Source organism: Lissotriton helveticus, chromosome 7 (assembly GCF_964261635.1).
Source record: "Lissotriton helveticus chromosome 7, aLisHel1.1, whole genome shotgun sequence".
In the NCBI taxonomy this organism is placed as follows: domain Eukaryota; kingdom Metazoa; phylum Chordata; class Amphibia; order Caudata; family Salamandridae; genus Lissotriton; species Lissotriton helveticus.
This window is the reverse complement of record NC_136068.1, coordinates 1,077,197,093-1,077,220,309: the sequence shown is the minus strand read 5'-3', so window position 1 is coordinate 1,077,220,309 and position 23,217 is coordinate 1,077,197,093. Positions and strand designations below refer to the sequence as shown.

Here is a 23,217-nt window from a genome sequence, read left to right as displayed (position 1 = left end):
GATGCCCATGCGCACTATCGTCCAAGGGAGGAGTCACCTATCTCGTGACTACAAAGACTTCTTCCAAGACAACAACAAGGTGCAACCATCCGAGCCCAAAACCAGATGGCGATCTAATGCATAGTGTACTATCTGCAGCTCATATGCCTCGAACATGGTATTTCCTCTGTAAGCATTTCTTTTTAGCTTGCAGATTAACATGCTCTGCACACTCCTGCTATCCAGTGTGGAGCACAGATGTTTTAAAGTTTTTTTCTTTGGATTGATCTTTGGTCTCAAGATATCACATGAATCCTCTGTTCACCCACTATGCACTACTACAAAGACCTCACCCCCGCCCCCACCCCTAGGATGTTTTTCTTCAGGGGCGAGTAATGTAAGTTACGTATAGCACAATAGGACAACAAATATGTGCGATGCATTGTGACTATATGATGGGAAAACATCTTGGATAATTGCTTGCACCCGGGGAGGCAGATGGAGGCATGTGGATCTACAGCTCTACAAGCTACAAACTGATGGTTAGAGGTTAAGTAGCATTTTTCAATTCTAACACACAGCTGTAGATCAAATTTTGCATAAACTCTAAAGCAATACACTCCCATAAACCGTTGGCTACAGAACCAATTATGTAGATGTTTGAAATACAATTTTTTAACACTGTTTGGCCAAACAAACCTTCCTGAATATCCACACATTAATGGACTTGCCGATGCTGCAGATTTACAGAGTATCTGCTATTGGTATGTTGCCTTAGATGGCCATAGTAAAATGAAAATACAATTTATAAAGCACTCTAGTACCCAGGGGTGTCTAGGCGACAGACTCAGAAAAGGGTAGCCTACTGTAAACTAGAAAGGATACAGGATAAACTATTGATTGAAGAGCCACGTTTGAAGGGCTTTTCAGACGGCTAACAGGTCTGATTTTTTTTTTTCAAATTGAAGGGAGAGGGAGTTCCTAATCTGGTTGCGCCAGCGACAAAGCTTCTCCTCACCCCAGAACAATGTAAACATTTTTAGGACTACAAGATGTCAGGCCACAGCAGTTCGAAGTGGTCTTGAAGGAGTATAGCAATGGAAACATTGCCTGAGATAGTCAGAGCCTATGTCATGGAATACCCTGAAGGCAATGCAAAGGACCTTAAAATCAATGCTCTTCTTGACAGGAAGCCAATGAAGATGGATAAGTGCGGATGAAACAGACTCGTGTTTGGGAATGCCTAAGAGTATGCAGGCAGCCACATTTTGTATGATATGAATTTTGTTGAGAAATCTTTTCTGAATATTAACAAACAGGGTGTTACAGTAGTTGATGTTCGATACGATGAGAACTGAGATCAGAGGTTTCTGCAAGTCCAGCAGGATGAAGAGAAAGATTTTCCTAAGAAGCTTCATAGTATAGAAGGAAGCTGAGGTAATGGTGTTAGCGTGGCCATCAAAGGATAATTTGCTGTCAAAAATACCCCTAAGGTTTTAACCTTTGTAACTGGGGTAGGGAGAGAGTCAAGTTCCTGTGTCCACCACGTTGGGGACCAAAAGGAAGTGTTACTTCCGAAGAGTAAGACCTCGATTTTACTGGAGTTTAGCTTCAGACAGTTATGAGAAATCCATTTTCCAACCTGGAGAAAGAAGTTGTGAAAGAGGATGGCTGTGTCTGCTAGATCGCTAGCAACCGATATCACAATTTGGGTGTCATCCGCGTAAAATGCCACGGTGAACCCTGACCAGTTTGGTTAGTGGAGTAACATAAAAATTAAATAGGGTAGAGTTTAATGAAGAGCCCTGGGGAATTGTACAAGGTAAAGTGAAGGGTGGTTAATTGAAATCTTCAAGAGCGACAAATTGTTCTCGGACGGGGAGAAAAGATTTAAGAAGTGTAACTTCTTGGCCCACACAAGACTATCTAGGAGGATATTGTGAATGACTGTGTCAAATGATGCAGAGAGCTCGAAAAAAGGACCAGGCCGGCATTGCCTCCTGCGTCAACAGTTGGCCGATTTGCTTGGACACTGTGAGTAGGGCGAGTTCCATGCTGTGATGGCTTCTGAAGCCGAACTGAGTGGGATCAAGATGACCATGATTTTCAATTAAGGCTGTCAATTGTGAGTTACTGGACTTTTTATCAATTTTTGCAGGGAATGGGTGGCGTGAAATAGGAAAACAGTTGTTGGGTTTGGCAGCGTCAAGATTCGACTTCTTGAGAAGAGGGAGGTTAGAAGCTAGCTTCCACTTAGTAGGGAAGTAGCCCGTACTAAACATTAGATACAAAATGTCTGTAAGGTGCATACTGAAGATTTTGGGTACTTGTATCATTTAATGGGGGGCAGGAATCATTAAACCATCAGTGATAACACTGCAAAACTATTGGATATATAGTGCGATAGTTTCCCAATCCAAAATGGCGGCCGCCTAAAAGGTTCGTGAAACTCCGATCGCGCCTCTTTAAACATCATAAATAATGGTACAAGAATGGTGAAGAAAACTGGGGTACTGTATTCACATGTCCACAATAAATGAATCACAAGGCCACTACAAATGAACGCATTTGTGCTTAGGACATAAACAGTAACGAGAATTCAAGGACCGGAGGGTACAGATCTCCAGTTTTTCTTATCATGCTCCGAACGGAGAATAAATAACATGACTAATGATGACCAGTGAGATAACATCAAAAGCAAGCCCAATTACGAATTACAGGTTACTGAGTAACAGAAAGAAAGGGAATTTAACCCATTATAAGATGGCGACCACACCGAGGACATCAAACCCCCAAGTACACACTCCTGAAACTAAACAGGGCCTCCAGGTGTGAGCAATTAGCTAATCAAGGAGAGTATTTATACCAGGCATACCCAGAGAGGAAACCATTACCAAACAGCTCGGGAAGGAGGACGCCACGCAGTTCAGCTACCCTAAACAAGTAAGTAAGATAGGTGTCTGTTACCTAAATAGATATGGGCAGCAGGGACAGAACACTGCTCCAACAGTAATCTATGATATTGTTTGTGGTCTTTCTAGAGTTGGCAGCTAATCCATAAAAGCCCAACAGAGTGAGCCTTGACTTCACACTAAAGGAAGAAGAAGGTGGAAGGAATATGCTACTTACCAGTATGCATCTGTTCTTGGCATAGAGGGCTGGAGAGTTGTACATTTATGAATAGATCGCCAGCTGGTGTTGTGCTCGGATGATTGCACTTGTTTTTCTCTTGGAGAAGTCTTTTGTAGTCACGAGACTGATGACTCCTCCCTTGGGTGCTAGTGCGCATGGGCATCGGCTCCATCCTTAGATTGTTTTGCCATAGTAGGGTTAGATGGAGTAGTATGATAGAATACAGAAAGAGATGCCCATGTAAGTGTATCTAAATAAGATATTGTTGGAACAGACACAGGTTTCTGGGGAGGCAGGGAGGGCATGTACCACTCTGCAGCCCTCTATGCCAAGAACAGATGCATACTGGTAAGTAGCATATTCCGTTTGAGGCATATGGGCTGCAGATGGTACATTTATGAATAGATTATACAGCAGTTACCTCCCTAGCGGTGGTCACCAGTGTCTGTTGCAACAGTTTGAAATAAAGCTTTTAGTACAGCCTGGCCCACTCTTGCTTGTTGTGTTGCCTGCACATCAACACAGTAGTGTTTTGTGAAGGTATGCGGTGTAGACCAAGTTGCTGCTTTGCATATGTCATCTAGGGGAATGTTTCCTAAGAATGCCATAGATGTCCCTAGTTTACGTGTAGAATGAGCTCTAGGAGAAACAGTTAATGTTCTCTTTGCTTTTATGTAACATATCTGTATGAATTTTACGATCCACCTGGCAATGCCTGCTTTAGAGATAGGCTTGCCCTTATGTGTTGGGGGGAAAAAGCTACAAATAGTTGTTCTTTCTATGTAATACAATATTGCCCTTTTGACATCTAATGTATGTAGGGCCCCCTCAGCTATTGTCTGTGGTTTTGGAAAAAAGACTGGTAGTTCCACTGGCTGATTGATGTGGAATGCTGAAATTACTTTAGGCAAGAATTTTGGGTTTGTTCTAAGAACCACTTTATTTTGGTGTAACTGTAGGAATGGTTCTTGAATTGTCAATGCCTGTAGTTCACTCACTCTCCTGAGGGAGGTAATGGCTATAAGGAAGGCTACCTTCCATGTAAGGAATTGTATTTCACACCTATGCATAGGTTCAAAGGGTGGTCCCATTAGTCTGGTGAGTACTATGTTGAGATTCCAAACTGGGGAAGGTGGCAGTCTTGATGGAATGACTCTTTTGAGGCCTTGCATGAAGGCTTTAATTGCTGGCACTCTAAACAGGGATAGATGTTGCCTGTTTTGCAGGTACGCTGCTATAGCTGCAAGATGTACTCTAATGGAGGTGTAAGCAAGGTTACATTGCTGCAAGTGTAGTAAGTGGCAAATAATATTTTTTGTGGATTCGTCCAGTGGGTTGATGTTGTTACTGTTACAGTATACAGCAAACCTTTTCCTCTATGCTGCATAGTATGCTCTGGTGGTGGGACGTTGTGCTTGCTTAATGATTTCCATACAGTTTGGAGGTAAATTTAAGTATCCAAATTGTAGGACCTCAGGAGCCAGATCGCTAGGTTCATTTGTTTGGGATCTGGGTGCATTATTTCTCCATGGTTCTGTGTAAGGTGCATGGGTAGGATTCTTAGTTTTTGATGTGGCACCTGTGAGAGTTGCAGGAGCGTGGTATACCACGGCTATCTTGCCCACGTGGGTGCTACTAGTATCATGGTCATTGAATGTTGTTGCAGTTTTCGAACCACTAATGGAATTAGTGGGAGAGGGGGAAAAGCGTATGCAAATTTGTTGAACCAATTTATCCATAATGCATTGCCCTGCGACAGGTGGTGTGGGTACCTGGATGCCAAGCTTTGGCATTTTGCGTTCTGATGAGTGGCAAAGAGATCTATCTCTGGTTGTCCCCATTTTTGGAAGAATGGCTGCAGTATCTGGTCGTGCAGTTCCCATTCGTGTATCTGTTCTGACTCCCTGCTTAAGATATCTGCTATCTGATTTTGAACTCCTGGAAGGTGTTCGGCTAACAGATAGATGTTTTGAGGAATGGCCCATCTCCAAATTTCCTGCGCTGGTCTGGATAGTTGGAGAGAGTGTCCCCCCCCTTGTTTTTGAATATAATACATTGCTGTCATGTTGTCTGTTCTGATCAGGACTGCTTTGCTGATAATCTGCATTTGAAAAGCTTTTAATGCTAGAAACACTGCCAGTAGTTCTAGATGGTTGATGTGCAGTCTTTTTTGCTGTACACTCCATCTTCCCTGTACATTTGTCCATATGCGCTCCCCATCCTGTGAGCGATGCATCCGCTGTTAGCACCACTTGTGGAATTGTTCTAGGAACGACCGCCCCATGGAAATGTTTGTTGTGTTCCACCACTTCAGAGAGCGATGTGTGCGGTCGTCTACCAACACCAGATCTGTAATCTGACCTTGAGCCCGATTCCACTGTGTTGCTAGACATTCTTGAAGCGGACGCATTTGTAGTCTGGCATATGGTATTAGCAGTATGCAGGATGACATCATTCCTAATAGCTGCATGAACACTCGAGCTGTTAGTGAGTGTTGTGGTTGAAATCTTTGAATCAGTGTGAGCATTGTTTGAATCCTGACTGGATTGGTGTATACTTTCCCTTTTTCTGTGTCTATAGTAGCCCCTAGATAGTGTTGAACCTTGTTTGGTTGCAGGTGGGATTTTGTGTAGTTCACCGTAAACCCTAGCTGGTGAAGCAACTGAATGGTCTTCTGTGTGTTTTGAAGACATTCTTGTTGTGACTTGGCCTTTATTAGCCAGTCGTCCAAGTAAGGGAAGACATGTATTTGTTGTCTTCTCAGGTGTGCTGCCACCACTGCTAGGCATTTTGTGAACACCCTTGGTGCTGTTGTAACCCCAAAAGGAAGGACTTTGAACTTGTAATGTTGTCCTTCTACCACAAACCTGAGGTATTTTCTGTGGGCTTTGTGAATTGGGATATGAAAGTAAGCGTCTTTTAGATCTAGTGTAGAAAGAAAGTCCCCTTTCTTCAGTAAAGGAAGTACTTGTTGGAGCGTGACCATGTGGAAATGTTCCGAATTTATGTATGCATTGAGGGGTCTGAGGTCTAGTATTGGCCTTAGGGACCCGTCTTTTTTGGGAATTAGAAAGTATAGAGAGTATACTCCTGTTCCCTGTTGATGTTGTGGAACCTTCTCTATGGCATGCTTTTGTAGTAGTGATAGTACTTCCTGTTTTACAATGTTAGATGATCTTGACTCATTGGACGCTGTTTAGGGGGGATGTTTGGTGGGGTAGCTGTTAGTTCTAGGCAATAACCATGTTGGATAATTTGTCTCACCCACCTGTCTGATGTGATGTTTTCCCAGACAGGTAGGAACTGTGATAGACGCCCCCGACCGGTGTTACATGGTCTGGGGGGAGCTTTATGAAGTCACTATTTTGGGGTTGGAGAGTTGCGGTTGTTGTTTCCGCAACCTCTACCCTTGTTGTTGTTACCTCTGTAACTGCCTTTTAGAATTACCTCTGGGTGATGTTGGTGTAAAAGAGGTTGATTGCTGGCTTGTGCCTGCATTTTTGGATCCGCCTGTATAGGTGGACCTACGAAAGGAACCCCTTTGAGTTGGCTGTTGCAATGCTCCCATTGATTTAGCCGTTTCCGTGTCTTTTTTCATCTTTTCTAAGGCCTCATCTGTCCTGGAGCCGAAAAGTGTTTTCCCATCAAAAGGCTGGTTTAACAAGGAGGTTTGTACCTCGTTTGAATCCTGAGACTCTAAGCCATGCATGTCTTCTTAACATGATACTGGTGTTTATAGCTCTTGCTGCAGTGTCTGCTGCGTCTAAGGCGCACTTAATGGAAGTGTTAGTTATTTTCCCTTCTTGTATGAGCTGATCTGCCTTTTTTTGATGTTCTTTAGGGAGATGTGTAATGAGTTTTTCTAACTCATCATAATGAGCTCTATCATAACGTGCAAGTAGTGCCTGCGTATTAGCTATGCGCCAGCTGTTTGCCGCTTGGGATGCTACTCTTTTGCCAGAGGCATCTATTAACTTGGACTCCGTCAGGAGGAGGAGCTTCTCCCGTAGTTAATGAATTTGCTCTCTGACGAGCGTTTGTGACCACTAGCGAGTCCAGCGGTATTTGTCTCTTAATAAATATTGGGTCCATTGGGGCTGCCTTATATATATTTTTTTTATTCTTGGATTTAATACCCTAGCCCTCACTGGGTCTTTAAATATGTCTGATGTGTGATTAAGGAGACCCTTAAGCATTGGTAGGGTCCCGGAGGTTCTTTGTGCAGCAGGTAGTGTTTCTAAAAGGAAATCCTCTATCTGAGGTTCTGTATGTAAGTCTACCTTGTGGTATTTTGCTGCCCTATTAACTGTGCAAAACCTGTATTATCATCAGGTGGTGAAGGTTTTGAGGGATACAGGTCAGGGTCGTTATTATCTGATCCTGCATTATAATCTTCCCATGGGTCTGTATCTTCTGGGATAGTGTCGTTGTCAACCCTAGGAAGTTCTCCCTCCCCCATGTCACTTTCTACATCTGTTTGAGGTGTAGATGCGCGTGGTGTAGTAGGAATAGCTGGCAGAAGGTGAGGAAGAGGAGAAGAGGGTGTGTCTCTAGGTTGTGGAGAAAGGGGAGGAGTTGTATTTGTCCCCGTTGTTCTCTTCTTAGGAGGAGGAGCTTTGTCGTCCAACTGTTCATTCTTCCTCTTTTTAGGTAGTTTTGTGACCACCTTGCCAGTTTGCGGATCAATAAACAAAGTTTTTTGTTTTGGATCTGTCTGATGCTCCTGTGTCGGTACCGAAGTTTTTGGTTCCGAAAGGTGCTTTTGACTTTTAGTGTTATATGTTTTCCGCACCGAATGTTTGTTCGAGTCCGATCTTTTCGGTGTCGAGGAAGTCTTCGACGTCGAAGCTTGTTTCGGTTTCGACATGGAATGTTTTGACTGCGAGCTTTCCTTGTTATGGAGCTTCGGTGTCGATGTCGATGCCGACCGTTTCTCGGATCAGACATGATGGGAGGCCGAGTGTTTCGGTTTCGTTGCCGAGCCTAAAGGCGGGCCGTCGGAAACTTTTTTCGGTTGTCTGACCGGGCTCGAAGGCGGGGTCGACACCAAACGGGGTCGGTTTTTTGGTAAAGGGACGTCGTCACTCACGGTTTGATGAACGTCGATTTCTTCGACGTCGGACTCGTCCGCTTCCGACCGCGACTCGTCATCTTCTTCTTCTTCTTCTGGATGTTGTGCCTCGAACAACTCCGGGATTGCATCTGACTGCATTCTCGACGTCTCGTGTCTTCGGGCTCGACGGTTTCTAATCGTCGACTTGGAGGAGAATGCCGCACAGGCTTCACAGTACCTGGATTCGTGTTCAGGTGATAAACAGAGGTTGCACACCTCGTGTAAGTCCTTGTGTGGGAACTTAGCACCACACTTTGGACATTTATGTGACAAGAGAACTGGGAATTAAGGAACAATCTGCACTACTATTGAAGTACCATGCGCTATATAGGAACAGAAGGTGCTAAGTCCAGACACGTGATCCCCACACGAGCCTTAAGGAAGATAGGCAACCTACCACCCTAAGAAACTGATTTTTGAAATTGGACAGCACCCTTCAAGAGTTATGCACCATTGCAATGCGATTGTTAGAAAAGAACATACAGATAAACAAAATATTGGTTTTCCCAAACGTCCACAAAATACACACAATGTTGTGACTTAGATTTTCTTTTTTTTATTCGGTTTTTATTCTCTTTTCTTTTTTTTGATAGTTGCGAATAGCCGACGCGTTTCGTCCGTTGCCGGACTTCTTCAGGGCTTGAAACAATCTTTCTGATTTCGCTTTTCACATACGTTCCGGTCAGGTTTTTCAGGAAATTTCTATTATTAATTGAAAGGTCATAAACAGGATCACAGATCCTAGCAACGGTCAGTGTAGACACAAGACAAGAGCAAGCCCACAGTGAGGTCAAGGAGCTGGAACGTACAAGAGCATCGCGTTGTGGCCTTCTGGTTCCTCCTGTTTATGACCTTTCAATTAATAATAGAAATCTAAGTCACAACATTGTGTGTATTTTGTGGACGCTTGGGAAAACCAATATTTTGTTTATCTGTATGTTCTTTTCTAACAATCGCATTGCAATGGTGCATAACTCTTGAAGGGTGCTGTCCAATTTCAAAAAACACTTTGGACATTTCTTGAATGGGGTCCTTTCTATGGACTCCGGGCTGGACTACGTCGAGATAGGCCTCCCGGTCTGGTCGACGTAGAAGTTGCAAATTTGTTGTTGACGTCGAAGCGCGTCGAATTGGAAATGAAATCGCGCTCGATAACAATACCGTCGAATTGGAAAGGGAATACGCGCCGAATATAACTTTTTTCTCGAAGTCGATCCGGAGCGCTTCGATCCTTATCCGAACCCGATGGCGGAAAAAAACAATCCAAGGATGGAGCCGATGCCCATGCGCACTAGCACCCATGGGAGGAGTCATCAGTCTCGTGACGACAAAAGACTTCTCCAAGAGAAAAACAAGTGCAATCATCCGAGCCCAACACCAGATGGCGATCTATTCATAAATGTACTATCTGCAGCCCATATGCCTCGAACATCAAGTTTTAAGCAGGATTTTTCACCAATAAAAGGTAAAACCTTGAAGACAGAGGGAAAGGACAACCAGAGGGAAACTAAAGCCCAGATAGTCTAAAAACGTAAATTATCTTTCAGACAAAGTGGTGAGAAAAACATCCCGACGGGTAGCTCCCAGAGGAGTCCTTCTAAACCTTTTAAGACACCAAGAAAATAGGACCGGTAAGCCCCCTTTTTTTTTAAGAGAAATAAGAAAAGAAGGCTAAGAGACAGTTGATAACTACCGTAGAAAGGTGGTAGAAAGGCAACCCCTTATAAAAAGAGATGTTTTTCTGTCTTGATAGGATTGAAGTTGGTCCATTTTTTAATCAACCCGGGTGGAGTTCCAGTAAAATCGATACAGAAGGTAAAGAATAAAAATCATAAATAGGAGAACACTAGAGCAAAAGTGAGGAAATAGTCCAAATAACAGGGCAACTAAAATAAGGTGCGTTTTCTCCTATAAAAGAGGAAAGTAAACAAAACCTCCCTAGGAGAACACAAGAGCTGAAGAAAACCTGCTCATAAAACCGTGAAGATACTGCCAGGAAGGAAATATATACCTGGGTAAGAACATAGAGGTACCTGTGGGTGGGACTCTATAACAAAGAAGGGATGGAGATCTGATTGCCCTTCTATATTTATTCAAAGCCCACATAATTGGTGTCTAAAAAGTAAATTGTTGACACCCCATCCTAGCGATAAAAACAGACCACGCTAGTCATGTCCTCCCTCTTAGGAATACTAAGATGTGGCAACTCAGTATCACAGGGGACTGAGGGAATAGACTTAGATCACTAGGTTGCGTGGTTACCAAATAGGACATTAGTGAAAATGTTAATGAATCAATGTGCAATTGTTAGATTTAATGTTGGACCTAATGAAATGTATTGTGACATGTCTTTTATAGATATGATTTAAATGAACAAGTCCTGAAGAAGGTGCGAGAGTATTCGAGGCACCGAAACGCCGCGTCGACAGTTTGTTCTTTATGTTTAAGAAATATGATGTATATGTAGACTTGTGTAATTATGCTTAACGGCAATTTTTTTTTAAAATGGGAGTTTTTAATTGAGCTGACTAACAGCAAAGATAAATGTGCATAAAATTGTTTTTGATGTAATAATGTGTCATTATAATTTTTAAATTATTTTAAAATAAATGGACGAAATTTTTAATCTTTGCGTTTGCAATATTTTCATGCTAATTTTTGGTCCAACACATATTAACCCCTTCCATGCTCATGACGGAACAGTTCCGTCATGAGCGTCGGTTGAGCTGTGCTCATGACGGAACCGTTCCGTCATGAGCCCATAGGCTCATTAGAACCTTCAGCACAGCGCGAAAATTCGCGCCTCGCTGAAGGGGTTAAGGTGTAAAATTTGGTAACCTACGCAACAATTTAGCCCCCCCCACTGATATAAATGCCCTCATGGGAATTTAGCACTACTAATCATTTGCCAAACTCAGGAGAAGGAGTTTTTTGCTTTCATAACGGTGTGGGTACTTGGAAGGAAAATATGGGCATTTTGCTATTTCTGAAATGGCAAAAACGTCTATTGAGGATGTTTCTTATGTAAGAAAGTGTCTCTGAAGTACATAGGGATTCATATTTTACTTGTGTACCTGTTGATGCATCATGTTTAGTAAGTTCACAAAGTCATCGTCCACCCCGGTAGGTGCTTTGCTAGGAGCTGGCTGTGACTTCAAATGGCCAAACCCCTGATCATTTGAGCTAGAGATAAAAACTAAGTAGAAAGAGTGCAAACTGCGTTTCTCAAAGAAGCACATGACAATCATGTTGACTAAAGCTGTTTTCCCTCTACAACTGTAAAGAGCTATGAGCGCCAACTGAATTCCTGTCAGCTACTGGTAATCTATGAGTGAAATACTCGGTTCGGATGCCCAGGTACCATGAAAAATCATGTGGCTGAGATGTGCTCCCTTTCCCATGAGTGAGGCATCTGTGGTAATGGTCATCTGTGGTTGAGGGTTCTGAAATGGCCTGCCCAGTGACACATTTTTCTCGTTCCATCATTTGAGGCTGTGCTTAACGCTGGGCTCAACCAACACTTGATCTTCCCATTGACCTGCTGCTAGTAACTATTGCTGTGCTAGATGCTCTTGTAAAGGGTGCTTGCGTAATCTTGTGTTAAGTTCTAGAGCTATACATTAAGCCATTATCTCCATCAGTTTCATTACTGTCCTACTGTTAAGGGATGAGGTGTCGTAAAAAGATTTTAAAACAAAAAGGGAAAATAGAGGACAAAACCAGAGGGACTCATTCTCCTATCAAATTACCAGCAAACAAAAGGAGCCCATCCGTCAAAACTAGGACTCTCTTTGGATTACCCTCATCCACCAGGGTTATCCCTTGGTGGCATGCTGCTTCTTCTGGGTCTTTCACATTCCAATAACGGAACAGGGAGTGCTACAACCTACGAGTAACTTGGGAGCGCCTATAGGTGACTATATTAGATGAATAGATGTCAAAACCAGGAGTGGATGTTGTTATGGGAAATTTAAAAATGCCTGCCCGGTAGGAAAAAATGTGGTATTCGTGCCTTTAGTCAGTATTGTTAAAAATGTGGAAAGAAATTGAAACTACAAGTAATGTTACTAGGTTTCAGAAGGTCCACATGTTTCAAGCCCAGACTGGCCAGTTGGATTCCTATCGGTCTTGAGAGAGGCAACGGTTGCACACCCAATGTCTGTCCAACCACAGGAATTTGGTGTTACACTTTTGACAGAATTGGAAAGGTGTATTATCCATATTCTTTCCTCCCAAATGTCTAAATTATACGACCTTAGTCCTGAAACCCCTCTGGGGAGGGTGGTTAGAATCAGAAGAGACAAAATCACAGGTGATGTGTTTTCCAATGAAGGCTCACAATCCTCAATAAATGGAGCAAAAATGAACAGGGAAGTGGTCGACAGTCCCAGAACTCTAATTGAAACATCCAAAGTCAATGGAGAAAAAAATTATCTGAGGTGAAGTCTTTGTCCTGGTGCATTGTGGGCTAAGGGAGGAGAGTCAAGATTTCTCAAGAAAAAAAACCTACAAACGTCTGCGCTCTGTCTCTGATGGCAGGAGCATCAAATGTTTATGATCTAAAGCAGCACAAGCTGTAAATCTTAGTTATCAAATCAATGTGCACCATTATTAAGGGTCCCAGGTACAGCAGTAGTCATGACAGTAACCACAATTCATACTGCCCAGTAATTGCTCAAGAACAGACCTTGTGCAATAATAATGGGTGGTGTAATGGCCACCCACAATTAAAAGGCTGCAGGATATTTAAAAGAGGTCCATAATTCCATCTTGGAAATGTACATAATCTAATACTGGAAATAATGGAAATGTTTTTGCCTAGAAGAATGGGGCAGTTACACTGTATTATGAATTTGTCTCCGGTAGCAGCCTGGCAGCCATGTTAATGAAAGGACTGGTAAAGCAGACTTCTTCATATCTCCGAATAATTTAGCAGCACTCAGTGGCCCAACGATGCTCCTGAAAGCATGCACAAGTTAACAAGCTCACGCCCCACACAACAGCCACTACTTCTGATGTAGACAGGTTTGGGACATGGAAGAGAACCCAATGAAGCTAGTGTCTGAACCGAAATACACCAGGGCGGGACCAATAAACAGAAAGACAGGAAAAACCAGTCATCAGCAGAGGAACCAGAGACAAAGAAGCAAAGCACCCTTGAAGATCAGGTTCATGTTGCAACCTGTGGGTACATTTGCCACAATGTATGCTGGTCATGTTGCCTTCAAATGACTCCGTTTTTTCTCTGGAGCCCTCAATCACTAATCCTCAGGGATGAGCCAGTCCAGCCATGCTAGAAAACTAGGGCAGGAAAGCGGGCACTGCAATGCTGAATATGGTCTCCAAAAGCTAGCATGTACTGCCTTCTGTTTCATTGATTCAGAGCAGACAGAACAGACGGCACTGGAGAGTGGGATACGCGAGGAAGAAAAAGGAGAGAACAGTTGATGAGTTTGAGGGGGAACTCCACCGGAAGCGATGAGAACTGGGGGTGAGGAGACACAGTGGTACAGGTAGAAGCGAGAGCTGGGGAAGAGACAAAACTGCACTAGAAGAGTTAAAAGATGTGGAGAAGATATACATCACTAAGAGAGTAAAACAAGCATTGGCATGCAGAGCCTCAGACTACCGATGATTTTGCATAAGCTGTTCAGCAATGCCAAAGAGAAATGCTATTGCTGTGAAAAAAAGAAGCAAGAGGACATGTACGCACATGTGCAGCATCACCCAAGTGTGCCTATGATTAATGATGCAACAGTGATCCAGCATGATGACATTTGAAAGCACCATATTGTGTATTTTTCTATTAACTGTCAAAGATGGCAATCTTGGAGCAGTAAATTAAAATATATATGTTGATTTAAATATGCACGAAAGCACATTTTGTAAAAGGAGTTTCCTGGCAGGAAATTGCATCTGCTGAGGCCTCCCTCCCCCGCACAAAAACGTATTTTTTTTTAAATCATTATTTCGTGAGGAGTAGGAGAGCAATGAAGCACCAGGAGGGTAATAAGTCAATACAGGAGGCAACATGGAGTAGGGAGTGTGGGAGCAATGGATGTGCTCAGGTGGGCGAAAAATAAAAAAAATAAAAACAAAGCTGGGAACGGAAGAGTGGGAAAGCAATGGAAGAGCTGTGGTGGGGATTGCGACATGTATTGTGCAGGCATGGGCATCTGATGGGAGAAGCAGCACACGAGGGAAAGAACAAGAAAATACATGCACTCCTATACAGTGATGAAAGAAAAAGAAATAAATCGTTCTCAAATATGAGCAATGAAAGGATACAACTCATCCAATCAGAAGGATGGCCCCGCCGCCCCCCTCACCCCCCAGACAAGAACAAAAAACAATAAGAGAAAGGAAAGCTATTGAATAAGTATAAAACTAATGAGACTGGCAAGAAAGCCAAGCAATGGTAGCAATAGGTTATCCCAAAGCCTGCTGCACATATTGGTATTGTCTGAAATAGGCCTTTGACTGAAAACTTTGTCTGTGGGCAAGGCCCAAAAAAGATGAGCAAATGATATGATAGGACAAGGGCGATAGACAAGGTTTCCAGGGAGGTAAAAGGATGGTGGCAATGAAGATGTCGGCATTTGACTAGGAGTACAGGGGACATTAAAGTGCAGTGGTTGAGCTGCATCCATATCCGCCCTACTCTCTTTACCTCCAACCTCCTTTCTACTTCTCTCTTTCTCCACCTAATTCACCTCCCTTTGCCCCAAATCTAGCCTCTTTCCACCCACTTTCCATCTTTTTCTCAGCCTCATTGATCCCGCTCTTTCTGTCAGCTCTTTCTGTCAACTCTATCTCTCTCCACCTCCACTTTACTCTCCTCTCATATCAACACACACCACCAAAGACTTTCATCACATTTTATTATATCACAACCCTAAAAAATGAGTAAAGCTAGCACTGCTGCTTAACAGGCCAAATCCGTTTTGTGAATGGGAAGGACTTGTGCATTGCTATTGCCTGTGCTGTAATAACGTTTCTACAATAAGAGCCAAACAATTGATATTTCAAACTCCTGTTTTTACAAAGTTCTGGAAAGCAGCAGTGCTGAAGGCCAACTCACATAGGGATGCTGGATGATGATAAACACCTCATACTCTATCCATCTGGAAGACAATCCTTCCCTAAGCTGTTTTGGACAGAAATGCCCAGAAGTTTCCGGACCTAGGTAACCTTCCGGAATCGTCCACCCTAGAGGACAGACTGCTTTCTGAACCCATTCCGGACAAAGCTATATCGCTGACATATCGCAAACTCTAACAACCTGCCAGATTTCTTTCAGGATCTGCGAGATAGGTGGCAGACTGATATTGGACATATTGAGGATGTGGACGGGCAGACTGCACTGATGTCTCCAAGGGAAGCAGCCGTCACCCTTGGTTTTCGGTTAATCCGATTAAAAATTCTTCATAGAACGTATCTCAAGGGGGTGACGTTAGCAAAAATGGGAACTAGACAGAGTGTTCTATGTCTGCGGGGCTGTCAAAACGAGGCAACCTTCTATCATACTATCTGGGACTGTCCACTCATACGCTACATATGGGATGGGGCAACGACACACATGCAGGATGCAACTGGGAAACAGTTAGCACTCACCACCGCTGGGGCTTCTTAACATTTGGGAAGCTACTGATCTCACTGAAGTGTAACAGCAATTAGCCACACTAGGGTACACGTTAGTTAAGAGAGCGATTGCAATGAAATGGGGGGTAGTGGAAGGACCACAGAATAGGATTTGGGGCGGCTGAAATGGATAAGTGCATGATTTCTGAAAAAGAATTGTATAAATCTAGAGGTTGCCCTAAAAAATGGGACAAAAAATGGGTCGGATGGAATGTGTACAGGGGCGACTTATGTATATCCCCAACTGTTGAACTGGAAATGACAAGGCACAATAGACATTTATCCGGATCGCTGGATTGATTGATTGCCACTGCTACACGATGTACCATGCTCAGAGATATGCTACTGATGTTTTGTGATTCTTTGTAGGTTTCACTCAAAAAAACTATTAAGAAAAAAAAAAGAAATGCCCAGAAGTAGTTCACTGTCGACTCGTGTTTTCTAATAATATGCACATATTACTTACTTTGGTAAGCGTGAAAAAATTTCCTTTGTGTCTCGGAGTTCTGCAAGGACTTCTGCTCTTGATGTCTTGTTAGGGCATATCAGTTTGCATAAGCTATTCAGCTGCTCCTTGGAAGTTGGAAGGCAGTAATATTCTGCCACCATGAGAATGAGAAGTCCAGCGGCCAGGCGATTTTTGACAATTGTGTTTTCTGCCACTCCACCAGCATTGCTCTTGTTAAGAAAAGGCTGGGCAACTTTATTAAGGGCTCCCAAGAGCAAGTGATTCACCTATAAAAACAAAGGAAATTAACAGTAATAAATATGATGTCCTAAAGAAAACATGCATCTGGCGTCTTAAACTGTATCCATTGAGGAACTTTCTCTTATAAATTGCTCAGCAAGATTTAACATCGTAATCACACATTAAGTGCTTTGTGCCTTTATTGATGATTAGTGGAATCAGGTGTTCATCCTACAGTGAATCATCAGAAAAACACTCCACATTGTTTCCATGGATGGAAATGACCAAATTTGACACTCGCTTAGTCTATGCAACTAAGGTCAAGCATGCCAATGTTCGTGTAGTTTCTATGCAGGGGAAAAGTTAAAAGAGGGGTTAAAAACATGTTATCCATTATAGCTCACACTAGAAATATTGCACGTAGCTACAGCAAATCCCCAGCACATTACATCACACACCAAACACAGAAGGCATGCTGTTTGAAGTTTGGCGAACCCTGTTCAGTAGTTTGAGATATTAGCGTACTTATCTGTTTAATATTGAGATTTCCAAAATTTGCAATTTCTGCAAATCACATTTGAATTTTTGACAAATGTAATGAAGGCCATAATTTTTTTCAGCAATACTAAAAACGTATTTTCACGTCGTCGTGGGAAAAAAACAAGAAAAAATTAATTCATATGATAAAACCATGATTTTCATTAAAATGGAGCTCACACAGCTATCATGTGTCTGAAAAGAACGCAAACTTTTCACAACAAATGCGATTTTTCATCGAAAAGTGCTTTACTGGAAACAAATGAGTCACAGATTCTCAGCACCAGCTCGGCCCCACCTTAGCTGTAGCTTAGCACCACTTCAGCATCAGTGCAGCCCCACCTCAACATCAGTGCAGCATAGCACCAACTCGGCATTACTTGGCACCATCTGAGCACCAGCACAGCAGCACTACCTCAGCAACACCACAGCATCACTCAACACTTGAGCACCACCGCTGTACAAGCAGACACCCACTCACCTCAGCAGAATCTCTGTATCACTCAGTATCATCTCAGCACCAGTGCAGCATAGCATCAGTGCAGTACCACATCAGCTTAAGCACAGTCACAGCATCAGCACAGCACCACCACCTCATCAGTGCACCAACGCAGCACCACCTCAGCACCAGTGTAACCCCACCTTAGCAAAAATTCAGCAGCAACGCTTCAGCATCACTGCAGGACCACCTAAGCATCAGCACTCAGCAACTCAGCACCACGTAAGCACCAGCTCAGCACCACCTGAGCATCAGCGCAGCAACACCACCTCAATGGGACTCTACACAACTCAGCATGACTTAGAACCCCCTCAGCATCACTCAGCACCACCTCAGCATCACTCAGCACCACCTGACCACCACCACATCATCAGCAAGGCACCATTTCAGCATCAGCACAGCACCACCTCCTTATCAGTGCACAACCACCAGCGCCGCACCAACTCCACATTAGAGCAGCACCACCTCTGCACCAGCGCAGCGCTCTCTCATCAGCACAACACCATCTCAGCATCAGCACAGCACAACCTCCAATCAATGTACACCACCTGGCATCCCCTACTCAGCATTAGCACAGCCCCACCTAAACAGCAATAAAGCACAAATGCAGCACCACTTCAGCATCAGTGCAGCATCACTCTGCACCACCTGAGTATTATTCAGCATCACTTGTGCTTCACTTCCGCACCAGCACACCACCACCTCTGGATCACTAAGCACCACCTCAGTCTGCCATTGGTATCTGGCATATGTTGCTTCTCTCCTAGTGTTTCTCCAGTACTCGTGTTGTAATTCAGGAACTATTTCCCAACCTTCACCCGCATGTTTGTGTCCCCCCCAAAAAAACAGCTGCCACCCCAAATAACAAATGAAAAGCTATAACAAAGAAGCATTAGAGCAGGTAGGAAAAGCTATCAGCATTGGAAGGACAAAAAAACTAGAAGACATTTTTGTATGTTAACTCTTTTTTTTTATTAGGATCGTTCAGTTGTAAATAAGGTCTTCTTGGTTAAAAATGGTTACAACGCTTTTTTATTCTAACTTTTCAACATGCTGCACAGCAGCCACAATACTCGACAGTATAGTGTAATGACATTGGCAAAGCCAATAGCTCTGGCTAAACAACACATATAGGGTCCCAAAAGCAAGACCTATTGTATTTGCTCTGGTTAGCCAGCTGTTTTTTTGTCCAGCGCCAGTAGCAAAGTGGGGTATTCAGTGTATGCACTGCATACATTAGCAGGCACATTTCAGAGGTTTCCATTCACTGAACAACAATGTGTTTCCCCAGGGAATGCTTGTGTTTAAGGTGCACTTCATTCACCTGGCACGCATCCACTTGGCCAGACACTGCGCTTAACCCCCTGCTGCTGGCAGTCCCTGCTAATCATGGCCTTTGGGACCTGCTCTTTATTCCCCCACAAGACACACTCCAGTCACGCCATTCAACAGAGAGGTACATGGCAGAAATGTTGCTGTTTTTGTTCTATAGAAATGGAACTTAAATTTTGATCAAAACAGAAACAAAATGCCTTCTATTCACAGATCAACATACAGTGAATCAACAATGCTCTATGTCAGCAATAGAAAACCAGCCCAGTACAATGCGGGGAAGCTTTAGCATGAGTGCAATACAATATCCCAGAACAAAAATAAAAATAACAGGATTATTTAAGGTACAACTCGAATAAGTTGACCAGGGAATTGCAAACCTAACAATGACTGATACATCTAAAGATTTATATAAAGGAAAAAGATGAAACAATCGCAATTCATAGACCCAAATCTTTAAAGAGTTTATCTGCTAGTAAAAACTATTATCCTTCAAGACCATCATAAAGCTGTTCAAAGATATTTCACAAACATTTATTCAGCGGAGGCCCCTCCATTAGAACGCAGGAGGTTTTAAACCAGTTTCATCTCGTTTTACTTTAATTCTCTGGACCCGCCCTCAGGACTCTGAGGAGTCTTGGGGACGGGTCCAGAGGGATGACACTTCGGTGGGGTAGTGGTAATGCACTCCTTTCACAGTGCACGAGGGTTTGGCCAGGCATCTCAGTCCGGCCAATACCTCATGTGAAGTGAAGCTCTCTCCAGTCCAAGCTGCATTGCTGTGCTGGAGCGAGCAGGCACTGGCTCCCAGTCTGCCTAGGAACGCAGGTTGCCAGCGCTCAGCCCAATCCGGACACTGCTTTCATGCAGCGTCATGATTGTCCGCAGGGAAGTCTGGGAGCTTATGCCCAGTAGGAAGAGTGCGATGCGGTGGTGATGAGGTAAGTTTAAAAAAAAAAAAAAATTGTCCCCGAAACCCCCCCAAACTACCTCCCTCCACCGCTCGCCACGCCACTTTGGCAGGGGACAGGCCATTTTGTTTGCTTTTGATACATGCACAATTGCCACCATTGCCTCATGTTACGTAACGTTTGTTCTTGTGTTTTGAGTGTGTGCCATTTATTGCAGTATTATACCTCTACTTGTACTTTGTACGCTTTTGTAACATGCACACATGTCACTTTTTCCTCTTGTAAATTACCGTTTGCTACCTCTTGTATTTTGTTTGCTCTTGATACATGCACAATTGCCACTATTGCCTCATGTACCGTAACGTTTGCTTTTGTAACATGCTCACTTGTCATTTTCTCCTCCTGTATCATTACTGTTCCTATTGTGAAGCGCTCTGACACCTTCGGGTAAAGTCCGCGCTACATAAATACGCATAAAATAAATAAACTACTGTATTTAGTGTTTTTCAATTAAAAGAATATGACAACAGAAGCATCGGACAAGGAGCAACACGTATTGTTTAACAGGCAGTATAATGCACAAGGTAAAATCTTTTTAAGGCTAGTTGTCAGTCACATCACATTAGCTGTGATGCAAGGAAGAGACCAGTTAATACCAATCTAAAGTAAGAATCTGCTGTGAAGATTATTTGTGGGAGATGTCAAAATTGAACCAAGACTCTTAGATGAATTATTGTTTAGCAGCAGTTAAGCGGCAGTATGAATTTGGCACTGGGGTGCGGCAGGTGAAGTATTCGTGACTGGGAGGGGAAATTGTGCTTGAGAGATACGCTGAGGGTTTAGGGCAGGAAATAACTTAACGTGGGCCTGAGAAGAGTACCTTGACTTCCCATGATGCGGTTAATTAGGGTGGCACTTACCATGAGAGCAAGAGTGGCATTTTTTTGTGCGTTATGTACAACGAGCACCCAAGATGTAAGGTTTGTCCTAATGCTGTTACAGCTTTGGGGTCTCTCCACCTATGGTGAAGTTAGTTACAGCATAGCACTTATGGGAACCACGTTCCAGAGTTGCTTCCTACTCCTGGATTGGAACCACAAGTGCCACTTAGTATGAAGGGAAGACGTGAAAAACATTGTGGGACATACAATTCTGGGGAATTGGTGCCAGTCAAGCAACCTTTCATTTGGTTGGTACCTCTTACAGCAGGAAATGGTTTCCCGGGAGGTAGATGACAGGGGTGGGAGACAGGAGCGCCACGAGCTACACAGCAAATGCCATCTGTACCATGGGAGCCAATTGGGGGTGCATATTACGAACATACAAAATACATATTTTATAAATACAGCAGATAGGTATCAGAGCTGGTGTGCCTACTAAGGGATTTGATGGCAAGTGTGCAAACTAATGTTTTAAGGAACTGTCATAAAGCACAATGCGGGGACACAGGAGCCAAAAGTGTACCTGGGGTCCATGTATTGTCTAATAGGTTGTATTCCAAAGGGTGGGTGCAAAGCCGGTTTGCACATGGGCAGCTGAGAAACAACCTGTTGACTGGAGGACTGGGTACTCTTATATCTGCACTAGCCATCCTTCTCCAAGCACTTCACACTCATCCCCATGGTGGACCCTTGTTACTGCACCTGTCCGTACTACCTAGGTCCTCTTTCCCTATCATGCGGCCCCTGCCTCTATGTAGCCTTACTGCTCGTACCACCATCCCATGATCCGCTCAAGTACAATTGTGCCACTGGGCTCGGGCGCGCTGTCCTCGTCCTGCAGGTTGGCTGTCATAGCTGGACCGGAGAGTCCACCCCTCTACCGCAGCCCTTGCTCACTTTGCCACTGGATTCAAGCAAGCCTCCCTTGCTCACTTTGCCACTGGATTCAAGCAAGCCTGGCTGAAGACAGCTGGAATGCCAGAAACCGGTCCTAGGAAGATTGTTTCCAGTCAAGGGAAGGCATGTCTTGGCAGTTCGGGCTGGACTGTTCCCATGAGGCACAGGGTCAGACTGATTTGCATATGGCCATGTCTGAACTGGGGTGGCAGAGTGGGCTAAAGAACGGTGATGGATTAAAACCAGATCTGTTGACTGGGTGTGAGTGTTTGATTGGTTCAGATGCTCCGTCCATCACCACCCCCTTTCGTCTGCTTTCCATGGCTGCTGCTGCATCGTCCGGAGACCGGACACTAAAACATAGCAAAGCAGCCCAGCACCAGCACTGGGACTAGGTGATGGAGACAAAGACAAAGGGCATGAAGAGTAGACACAGAAGAAAGACTGTCAAGCACTCAGCCCTGACATTAAAGGACAAAGTTCTCCTGGGTACCGGATGGGTGTAACCAGATAGAATCTTCACATTAAAGCCTGTACTGTAAAGGCTATAAATGTGGTCTCCTGACTGTTTTCTTACCTCTGAATTACAAAATGTATATAGAACTTTATCTTACATTTTAGTTTGGTAAAGTTTTCATTGCCAGTTCAATAGGACCTCTGATGAGACTTTATCTAAACACTGTCCTGCTGGTGGAAGAGGTGTGGCGCCGCGGCCAGGGCGACTGACGCTGGAATCTGGGGACCACGGTTCGATCCCCTGCTCCGGCGGCAGGTTAGCACAGCACCATGTGACTCTGGGCAATAGCTCGCTTAATCTTCCCGACGGCCCCCAGTGCCTAGAGACCCTTACGGGTGATTGTGCGCTTTACAAATGTGGACTTTGATGGAACAGAGAGCACATCTCCGGACAAGACGAACAAGTTACTTACCTTCGGTAACGATATATCTGTAAGAAACAGTAGTTAGTATTAGATTCCTTACCTTAGAATATCCCCAGGCGTCAGTCTGGATCCGGAAACTTTTGCGTAGCAGTACCCCTGCGCGTCGGTAGGCGTCGTCTGCAGGCGTCCCCTGCGGCTCCGCGTCGTCGGCGTCGTGCGCCGTGATGACGTCGCTGGAGTATATAGACGCCGCCTCCGCGCGCTGACGTCAGTTCTTTGCACACAGCTTTTCCGCGCCAGAACACGCAGAGCCATGTGAGAACCAACACTGGTGCCATTTGAAACTAGGGCCCTGAAAGGGATGTCCTTAACCCTAGGTATCAGTTCGCAGAACGGGGAGGACGGGCGGGGCGGTAAGGAATCTAATACTAACTACTGTTTCTTACAGATATATCGTTACCGAAGGTAAGTAACTTGTTCATCTGAAAGAAACAGGTTAGTATTAGATTCCTTACCTTAGAATAGATACCCCAGCAATACCAACCCCGGTGGTGGGTCTGCGAACCAATACAACCTACACCAGAAAGTCCTGGAGGACCGAACGGCCAAAGAAGCCATCCCTCCGGACTTGACTGTCCAGGCAGTAGTGCCTCGCAAAGGTGTGCA

At 44.0% G+C, this 23,217-nt stretch overlaps 1 protein-coding gene across 2 annotated transcripts in view; it reads right to left on the bottom strand.

Moving 5' to 3' along the window:
• The window catches only part of RNF213 (ring finger protein 213), a 2,973,532-nt gene that overhangs the window by 2,456,505 nt on the left and 493,810 nt on the right, over positions 1-23,217 (bottom strand). For both annotated transcript variants that reach the window (XM_078654076.1, XM_078654077.1), the window contains exon 8: positions 16,332-16,600. In XM_078654076.1, coding sequence (XP_078510202.1) covers positions 16,332-16,600 — 269 coding nt within the window. The remainder of the gene's footprint in view (positions 1-16,331; positions 16,601-23,217) is intronic.